The 10,559-nt window shown below is 44.0% G+C and overlaps 1 protein-coding gene across 2 annotated transcripts; it reads left to right on the forward strand.

Moving 5' to 3' along the window:
• The first annotated feature begins 56 nt into the window (after positions 1 to 56).
• LOC148067858 (clusterin-like) lies at positions 57 to 9,613 on the forward strand. Of its 2 annotated transcripts, XM_087805212.1 has the most exons (11): positions 57 to 119; positions 741 to 814; positions 1,689 to 1,840; positions 2,013 to 2,161; positions 4,190 to 4,360; positions 7,558 to 7,728; positions 8,395 to 8,593; positions 8,652 to 8,792; positions 8,849 to 9,069; positions 9,137 to 9,327; positions 9,396 to 9,613. In XM_087805212.1, the coding sequence occupies exons 3-11, from the start codon at positions 1,726 to 1,728 to the stop codon at positions 9,406 to 9,408; spliced, it is 1,371 nt and encodes a 456-aa protein (XP_087661338.1). In that variant the 5' UTR covers positions 57 to 119; positions 741 to 814; positions 1,689 to 1,725; the 3' UTR covers positions 9,409 to 9,613. The 2 variants fall into 2 exon arrangements, with proteins under 2 accessions (XP_087661338.1, XP_087661339.1); XM_087805213.1 differs by lacking the exons at positions 57 to 119; positions 741 to 814; positions 9,396 to 9,613 and having other exon boundaries at positions 1,705 to 1,840; positions 9,137 to 9,331.
• Positions 9,614 to 10,559: the final 946 nt, after the last annotated feature.

A 10,559-nucleotide genomic window follows, 5' to 3' on the forward strand; every position in this document is an offset into this window, starting at 1 on the left:
TTCAGAGCAGCAGTTTTACTTTGAAAGGATCAACAGGAAGTGGACCAATTCAGGGCAGTCCTGACCGGCTATAAAAGCAAGAGGATCAGCAGGAGGAGGTCATCTTCTGAAGCGCTGAGGTGAGTCTGCTCTTCTCTCCACTAGATGAAGGTTTTGGGTTCGCATCCTTGTCAATGCAGATGTTTGTAGTTCAGAGGCAGTTGCTGACTCATGGTGACCTCATATGAGGCGCCATCTCTGACAGTGTTGTTGGTAATGTTGACATCTGGTTTGTGTGATGATGCTGCAGTTTTGACAGTTGCACAACCAAACGTAGAAAGTGCAACAAATTGTAGGATGTTTTGACAGGTCTTAAAAAAACATTTTGAGTTTGTCTAAATGCATTTTCTTCACATGTATGTTTACATAAACATGTGTTTACAAGTGTTTTCCTTGTGTGGGTCAAGATGTTAAAGTGTGTGTTAATATGTGCAAGTGTAACACACAAACGGACAACATAAACAACAACAATCCGGTTCGGGATCAAAAAACAAAAGCCATGGACTTGATAAACAAAAACAAGCCACAGCTGTCGTCATGGCGACGCACGGAAGGTTCCAGTAGGTTTCTGGGTCGACATCTGGCGCACATTCCTTCTCTTGTATCACCAGCTGAGTCACTGGTGTTTACCGTCGACCCTCAGCACCGCGTCTTCCCGCTCGGATGCTAACGAGCTCTGACCCCCTTTCTGCTCTCTCAAGGTCCCAAGAAGGAACTGGGCCGGTCCTGCCGGAGCTGGAACACTTTGACGTTTGCTGCTTCACAGATTTGACCCGTGAGTAAGAAGATTAGAACATTTCACCCGTGAAACAACTGACTAACTGTGGTAAGTTCTGGGTGCAGAGAGAAAGTGTAGCTCTACTCCTTCTTCCGTGTAAAGTGTTTTTCTAAGCAATCTCACGAGATGGCAGGGAGCCATCAATCATCCTACTAGTGATACCAGTTTTGTTGTGACTCCAAACATTGGGATCCCAATTAGACTTAATAATTGATGACTAAGCAGTTTAAGTAGAAAATGTAACCAGTATCCGATCGTCATTGTGTCCCCCATATTGCCATGGTCACATGACTTGACAGGAAGTGACACGATTGTTAAAAAAAAAACACACTCAAGACAAACAGTTTTGCTCACATTATGCTGGCCTGAGATGAGGATCAGCTCCTCCATATCTTAGCGTCAGAGGAGGATGATTGAGTTGTTGTCTGATGAAGACGTCGGGGGGGTCGGGGGGGATTAAGCAGAGATGATCATGTGATCGTCCAGCTGTCCGACTCTGACCCGCCGACCCGTGTGAAAAGAAGCCATGATTTGTCCTCCATCTCTGACTGAAGACGAGTTCAGAGTATTCACTGTAAAATAGTATTTTAGTCAAAAATAATGATCTTCTATCAAACAAACAATAACCAAGATAACAATAAACACAAGGCTTTGAAATAAGTCATATCATCATAAAATACTCAGAAAAATATTGACTAAACAATTACTAGTAAAATTATTAAAAATACATGTTAAAATCAAATTAAAATCATAATAAATCAAGGAAGTACCTGAAGAAATAAAGGAATTTATTTTTCTTTTCTATATATTTGACGTCGTACTATAGTAAAGCCGAGCTCTGTGACCTCTGACCTTATCACATGACCTCCAGGTATCACCGTCACCTGCTGACTGAGCGGTCAGAGAAGATGCTGATGATGGTGTTGATGATGAAGAAGAGGGGAGTCAAGTATCTGGCAGTGGCGGCCATTTTCCTCGCGTCGGTCGGCGCCATCGCCCCCCCGACCAAAGAAGACCTGAACGGTGAGTCCGTTCTCTTCTCCTCTCTCGTCCATTTCTTCTCTCCTCCCCTCATCCTTTATTTATGTAACGCTGACCGTTGTTTGCCCTCTTTTCTCTTTCTTTCCTGTTTTTTTTAACTCCCTGGACTAGTGCCACTGTTCTTCTGTTCTGATGATCTTCCGTGTCTTCTCAGACATCTCTGTGCGAGGAGAGAAGTTTGTGGACGAGCAGGTCGAGAACGCCGTGAATGGAGTGAAGGAGATGAAGGAGGTGATGGAGAAGTCTGAGCAGGAGCGACAGAAGTTTCTGGAGCAGCTGGAAGAAACCAGACAGAAGAAGGAGGTGAAAAACTGAGACACAAAAATAACTTAAACGTTTAACTTTAGTGAAAACTCTCCTGACTCTCAAATGTTGACGTCTTCCTCTCCAAGATCCATGGTCCCTCATCATGACCATGTTTTCAACTTTCTTTATAAAGTTGCTCTGAAATCTGGGCGAACGAGAGGTTACGAGAGCGGAGTCCATTATGATGTAATAATGGCTTCACTCCTCCTCTAGGCAGCTGTAATCACTCAGCGCTTTTTTTACAACGAGTCCCTTGGAGGTGTAGACATCCAGGATTGATGACGCGTGGTGACAAACATCCATGCTTAACCACACCCACAGCAGAGTGGGTGTGGTTATGGTTTCAGTGGGCGGGGCTTAATCATTTTCTAGTATAAATAGAGTTTTTTACAAACATTTGTTGAATATGGTGAACCTCTCCCTTTCCACAGGGGTTTTTCCCAATGCATTTAAACATGCCATTGTGGAGCCTCTGCTCAAAAAACCAGGCTTAGACCCAACTGACCTCAGTAATTTCAGGCCTATTTCTAAGCTCCCTTTCTTGTCCAAGATCTTGGAGAAGGTGGTGTCTGAGCAGCTGTCTTTGTTCCTGGATCAGAGCGACATCCATGAGAAGTTTCAGTCTGGCTTCCGTAAACATCACTCTACGGAGACAGCTTTATTGAAAGTGTCCAGTGACATCATGATGTCGGCTGACTCTGGTAAATTCACTGTTCTGGTTCTCTTGGATCTGTCGTCAGCCTTTGACACAGTTGATCACCAGATCCTGCTGAGAAGACTAAGGGATGAAGTGGGACTGTCTGGGTCTGTGTTAGAATGGTTCTCATCTTACCTTTCTGGGCGCAGTTTTAGTGTATCTGCCAATCAAATGAGGTCTGAATCGGCAGATCTGTTGTGTGGAGTCCCTCAAGGTTCTGTTCTGGGTCCTTTATTGTTTTTGCTGTACTTGATTCCCCTTGGTAAAATCATTCAGAGATTTCCAGATGTTTCTTATCACATTTTTGCTGATGACATCCAGCTCTACTGCTCTTTTGACCCAACTGAGCCCCAAAGGCTGAACAGCTTAGTCAATTGTTTGCTAGAAATGAAACAATGGCTGAGTGAAAACACTTTACAGCTTAATGTGGACAAAACTGAAACTCTGGTGATTGCTCCTGATGATAAGATTCCAGGGTTGAGTCAGTACTTGGGTGACTTAGGTCAGTCTGTCAAACTGAGCCTGAGAAACCTGGGTGTTGTATTTGATAAAGACATGTCTCTTGTTCAACACTGCAGAAAACTGACCAGAAACTGTTTCCTTCAACTGAGAAAAATCTCTAAACTTTGGAAAATGTTGTCACAACATGATCTGGAGCTTGTAATCCATGCGTTTGTTTCTTCTCGTCTGGACTATTGTAACAGTTTGTTTTCATGTCTTAACAAGAAGGAGCTGTCTCGCCTGCAGTTGATTCAGAACTCTGCAGCGAGAATTCTGACCCGCTCAAGTAGGAGAACTCACATTTCTCCGATCCTTAAAACTCTTCACTGGCTTCCAGTTTCTTTCAGGATCAACTTTAAAATTCTGGTTCTTACTTTCAGAGCTATTCATGGTCAGGCTCCTCCTTACATCACTGATCTGATCCAGCTTTACACCCCAGCTCGGTCTCTGAGGTCTGTGGATCAGAATCTACTGATGGTTCCACGCACACGGCTCAGGACCAGAGGAGAGAAATCTTTTCAGGCTGTTGCTCCTAAGCTTTGGAACAATCTTCCTCTCTCTTTGCGCTTGATGGAGTCTACTGACTCCTTTAAGAAACATCTTAAGACGTTTCTATTTGTTCAGGCTTTTCCTTGAATTTCTCGAACTCCTGTGTTGTTCTCGGTGTTGTCTTGATCTTTGAAGTATGTACTGTTTTGAGTATTGTTTTGATTGTTAAAGCGCTTTGTGACCCTGGTCTCGAAAAGCGCTATATAAATAAATATTACTTACTTACTTACTTACTTATAAGAAATCTATCAAATGTAATGTCCCTTGTCCGCCTGCAGGAGGCGCTGCGCGCGGCGGAGGAGAAGGAGGCGGAGCTGGAGCGGCAACAGGACGTCTGCAATGAAACCACCAGAGCTCTGTGGGAAGAATGCAAACCGTGCCTGAGGAGGAGCTGCGTCAAGTTCTACTCCAAGACCTGCAGCAGCGGCTCAGCGCTGGTGGGACGTCAGGTGAGCGCACTCTCTAGAGCGCCGCCTGCTGGTGGTTAGTAGTTAGAACCTGAACAAACTATTCAAAATGACCGGATTAGAAAGAAGAAACCTGAATACAAGATCGTGAGGTTAGGGTTGTAATATTATTTAGATAGATAAAACTTTATTTAAACACAATTTAAACAAGCGGTTTATTCCATCGATCATCATGGGAAATGTACGTTCGATCGTGAATAAAACGGACGAGCTTGCTGCGCTGACCCGGCATCACAGAGATTTCCGTGAGAGCAGCCTTCTATGTTTCACGGAGACCTGGCTGACTGAGAAGACCCCGGACTCTATTGTTTCGCTGGAGGGGTTCAAGATGGTTCGTGCGGACCGGGACATGGACGGAAAGAGGAGAGGAGGAGGAGTGGCCGTGTTTATTAATGAGAGATGGAGCGATCCCGCGCATGTCTCCATTAAAGAAAAAGTGTGCACTAAGGACATAGAGTTTGTTGCGGTGGGCATCCGCCCGTATTACATCCCGAGGGAGTTCTCACATGTGATTGTGTTCACTGTTTACATTCCTCCCTCTGCGGACGCAGCCGCAGCGAGCGAGAGGCTGAGCGCCTCAGTGTCGGACCTGCAGCTCAAACACCCGAACTCTCTCCTGCTCATAAACGGGGATTTTAACCATGCCTCACTCTCCTCCATTCTTCCCACCTTAACACAATACGTGAAGTGCCACACCCGGGAGGAATAGACTCTGGACCTTTTGTATGCAAATGTATACGTCTGCGACCTGAATACACTCCCATGGTGAGGAGGCAGCCTGCACAGAAAAGAACTGTTAAGATGTGGAATGATGAAGCCAAGGAGAGGCTGAGGGACTGCTTTGAGTCTACAGACTGGAGCGTGTTCTCTCATGGTGATGACATCGACACCTTCAATGACCATTCCACGGATTACATAAAGTTCTGTGAGGGCAACGTCACGCCGACCCGCAAGGTGCGGTGCTTTGCCAACACCAAGCCATGGGTGACCCCTCAACTTCAAGTTCTGCTGAACAAGAAGAAGAGGGTGTTTGCTACAGGGAGCAGAGAGGAGCTTAAAGAGGTCCAGCGAGAACTCAAGAAGGCGATCAGGATGGCCAAGGAGGAATACAAGAGGAAACTGGAGGAGCAACTGACGCAGGGCAACACAAGGGATGTGTGGAAAGGCCTGAAGAACATCTCAGGTCATGGCCAGAGTGGAGCCAGAGCCACAGCAGGGGGAGACCAAAGATGGGCCACTGAACTTAACCAGTATTTCAACCGTTTTGATCAGGGCCCCCCTCCCCCCTCCACCTCTGCCCCCCACTCTTCACAAAGCTGTTTTTCCTCTGCTTCAGCCCCCTCCCCCCAACTGTTCTCACCTCCAAGCCACCTTTCTCCCCCCCAACACGCCCTACTGCCTCAGCTGCCCAACCCCCCACAGCCACCTCTCTCTGTTACATCTGAACAGGTGAGGAGAGAATTAAGGCGACTGAAGATCAGGAAAGCTGCTGGACCAGATGGACTCAGCCCTAGACTGCTCAGGGACTGTGCTGATCAACTTTGTGCATCTGCAGCACCGGGGTGCCTCAAGGGACAGTGCTGTCACCTTTCCTTTTTTTCCTCTACACGGCGGACTTTACCTATGACTCCAGCAGCTGTCACCTCCAGAAGTTTTCCGGCGACTCGGCCATTGTGGGCTGCGTGTCTGGGGGGGGCGAGCTGGAGTACAGGTCAGTCATCAAGGACTTTGTTGACTGGTGTGAGAGCAACTACCTTTGCTTAAACACCGGTAAGACAAGGGAGATGGTGATTGACTTCAGGAAAAAGTCCCCACCACATCAACCGGTGAGCATCCAGGGCTCGGACATTGAGCTGGTGGACAGCTTCAAATACCTGGGTGTTCACCTCAACAATAAACTGAACTGGTCCACACATATCAACGCCGTGTTTAAGAAGGGCCGAAGTCGCCTCCACCTCATGGGGAGACTGAGGTCCTTCGGAGTGTGCAGACCACTATTAAGGACCTTCTATGACTCCGTGGTAGCCTCTGCTATCCACTACGCTGTGGTCTGCTGGGGAGCAGGCAGCACGGACCGGGACAGGAAGAGACTGAACAGGCTGGTCACGAGGGCCGGCTCTGTCCTTGGCCGCTTGCTGGACTCGGTGGAGGAGGTGGGAGAGAGGAGGACACTCTCCAGACTATCCTCCATCAGGGACAACACTCTCCACCCATTGCACCTGACCGTGGAGGAGCTGGCCAGCTCCTTCAGTGGCAGGCTCAGGCACCCCCAGTGTAGGACGGGGCGTTATAGAAGGTCCTTCATCCCAACTGGTGTCAGGATATTTAACTCTCTACTTTAAATATCCTGATGCTAATCCGTAGTGTGTTTTTCTTCTCGTGTGTTTTATTTTATTTTTATTTTCATTTTTATTTCATTTTATTTTATTCTATTTTATTTTGTTAATAGTGTTAAATTTCTAATTTTGTAAATAATTTGTATATTTTTAAGATCGTTTTTATTTTATTTTGTATTATCTCTTTTATTATTTCTTTTTTCCTTGCACTTTATTTATTTTTTTTTCTCAACTGTGCTGTTGTAAAAGTGTGTTTCCCCTCTGGGGATGAATAAAGATTTTCTATTCTATTCTATTCCATTCTAAAATCAAAGCCTAAGAAACAACAGAACAAATATATTCGAGACGTATTTAACCAATTTTCTTGTCAAAAGGTGACTTGATGGTTTAAATTTTCCAATTCTAGCGGTAAAATAATATTGTCGTTAATTTGTTAAGTAAAACTCATAATACAATACAAAAATATAAATGAGTTAATAATAATTTCAAGTTAAATATGCGATATTTTATTAGTTACAGAAACCAGCTGAAAAAAATTAAAAAGTGTTTTTTAATTTAACACAATATTAAATTGTTTTGAATCTGTTAATGAAATAATTTGTAAATGGTTTCTGTAAGTAGGTCAACTTTTATGAAGTGTTTGTAATATCCACAAGAGGGCGCCCTCACCCACACCAGTCACTACATTAACGCAACAATTAAAATTTGTTTGTCGCATTAAAATAAAGTGTCAATTTTGATTTAGTAATTACTGTCAATTCAAAGATGTAATGTTTGTAACTGACACGATGAGAAGGTCGAAAACGTCTCGGCATGTTGAGATAAACTTGCGTCTCCGGGCAGCTGGAGGAGGTCCTGAACAGAACCTCGCCCTTCTCCATCTGGATCAACGGGGGGAAGATCACGGACCTGCAGCGCGAGGATCGGCGACAGAACCAGGAGCTGCAGCAGCTGCAGGACAGATACTCCGTCATGGCTGATGGTGTGGACGGCGTCGTGTCAGACAGTATGAAGGTCAGTGGAGGTCATAGGTATTTTGATTATTTATTTTGATACAATATATTGTGATACTGTAGTAACAAAGTTGTGTTTGTAGTATTGTCGACTACTTGACTCAGGTGTTGCAGTATTTACAGACCACATGACTCTTGACAAGGCGTAACTGCTTTTATTTGTTTTGAAACCAAAATATGTCCAAACATCAGCTTTAAAAGCTAGAGTCACTGTAACCTCTCGTCCTCAGTTATTGCCAGGATTTCATACTCCCTTTAGCTCAAAGGAAGTTATGACTGCTGCCATCTAGCGGTTGGAAATTTAATCGCAACAAAAAACATGATACAATGTAAATATCTGCCATTAATTGTAAATAAAAATCTGATTATTTTATTTTACACTTAATTTAAATACAAATCATATAGTGCAGTTTTTTCACAATCACGATGTATTGGTGTATCGATATTTTCTCACACCCCTAGTATCCTCTCGTCCTCAGTCAACACTGGGATTTCATTGTTGCTTTAGCTGTGGTTGTAATGACTGCTGCTGTAAATCATAAAATAAATGTAAACAATTTAAATCCTTAAATAAAATAACTTATATATTGCTGTTGAACATCGATGAAGTATCAAATATATTGCGATATTTAAGTATGTGTATTTTCTTCTCACACCCCTACACCAGGTGGCGCAGCACGTCCACTCCAGCCCGCTCTCGTTCCCCATGCCGTCGTTTTTCACCACCTTGTATCGGCGCCGCAGAAGCATCTCTCCGTTCTTCCAGGACCCGTTCCACGGCTTCCAGAACCTCTTCACTCCCTTCCTGAACCGGGACTTCTTGGGCTTGCTGGACTCCAACCTGGGCGGGGCCGCCCAGAACGAGGGTATGTCTGTGGGTGTCATGCCGTGACCTCAGGTTTAAACTGTGGTTTGTGGGGTCAGACGGAGAGGTCGACGAGGACGTGGTCATCACCAGGCCGTTCGGGGACGGCAAGATGACCTGCAGGGAGATCCGACGCAACTCGGCCGGGTGTCTGCGGTTCAAAGACGAGTGCGAGAAGTGTCGCGCCATCGAGCACGTCGGTGAGTCGCGAACGCATCGGTGCGGTCCGGTCGTCAACGCTGGTTCTGTCCCCCAGACTGCGACGGGAAGAAGCCTCTAGAGGCGCCGCTGAGGCACGAGCTGGAGGAGGCCCTGGCGATGGCCGAGCGCTTCACGCGTCACTACGACGACGTCCTGAAGGAGTTCGAGCAGAAGATGTTGTCCACCTCGTCGCTGCTGGACCTGTTCAACGGACAGTTCGGGTGGGTGTCCTCGCTCGCCAACAACACTCGTGACAGCCTCTTCTCCGTCCAGGGGGTACGTATGGGGCGACATCGCAACAACCCCTCACCCTCCATGATATGGGAACTTCCTGATCCTGCAGGTGACCTGCAAAGACCCGGAGCCCGACGAGCCCACCATGGAGAAGAAGTCGACCCAGACCGACGTGTCCGTGCAGATCTTCGACTCTCCTCCGATGAACTTCAGCGTCCCGGACAACCTTCCCTGGACCGACCCCAAGTTCCCAGAGGTGGTGGCCCAGAAGGCTCTGGACCGCTATAAGGAGAGCAGCGTGTAAGTGTCCAGAACAAGAACCACAACCACAACTTGGACCACCTTAGATATCAAGTCTTCTGTTCCAGGGTTCTCAAGTGAAGTCCAGGCATCAGGGAACTCTCAAAGTCCCTCACGGCTACACGCAGTCGCCCTGTAGAGTCCTGCTCCTGTAGACCAGATCTTTGCACTGACGTCATAACCAAAGACTGACCCAGTTCCTCCTCCGCTGACAACAGCAGGCTTCAGCTCCAACCATTAAAACCTGCTCAGAATCTTCAAAATAAAGGTGTTCAATTGACAAATATCTGGCGTCACTTCCTGAATGTGATCATTCTTAATACTAATCCAGAGAAGTTTTAAACACACGTATACAGTTTTGTATTTTTATGGAAGTATGTCGGTTTAAATTTTTAATTTATATTAAATTATTGTTTTTATTATAAATGTTGCAGTTTTTAATTTTAATTTTAATAATTAAAAAATAATAATAATAGTTATATATATTTTACTTCTAACTCATTTAAATTCAATATTAAAAATGTTAACAGTGGTAACAGGCAATACCAATAGAATATCAAGCTACTTCATCAATTAATATCTCAGCCAATCATGAGATTGATGACGTAGAATCAGTTTCATTCAGTTAGTATCCAGACAATGTGTCGACTTTGTTTTGACGTCTTACGTCTCAAAAAGCTAACATAACATAACATCGTTTTAATTTAACATTTCAAAATTTGAAAGTGTCATTATTTTTTTTATTCAAATGTGTTTTTTTAAGCATTTAAAAAAAAAAAGACATGCGACAATAACTTGATAACTTTTTCAGTTTTTAAACAAAAAACAACATTAATTTAATTCTGTTATTTGTTTATTTTATTAATATTTTTAAATACATGTTAATCAATTAATTAAAACGATTAAATATTCTTCAATTATTTTCTTGTTGTTCTGGACCTGAATCGCCGTGAACTTCACGTGACTGTCCTACTGACGCATGATAGGCTGAAAGTTAAAGTAGCTCGGAAAGCTTTTGGTATTGTCTCGTTATATTATACATTTAAAATAAAAGAATAATAAAAAGATTGATTAGAAAATGTATCTTTGAATTATTGAAATTAGAATCTTCAGTTCTGTGTAAAAAATAAAATAATTGAAAAGTATTTGATTATTTTTAAAAATACGAAATATTTATTTATTTATTAAATATACAAATAACGGAAGTTTTTCCTTTTGTTTAAAAATGTTTT

The sequence above is a fragment of the Callionymus lyra genome, chromosome 13 (genome assembly GCF_982586985.1).
Source record: "Callionymus lyra chromosome 13, fCalLyr1.hap1.1, whole genome shotgun sequence".
Taxonomy (NCBI): domain Eukaryota; kingdom Metazoa; phylum Chordata; class Actinopteri; order Syngnathiformes; family Callionymidae; genus Callionymus; species Callionymus lyra.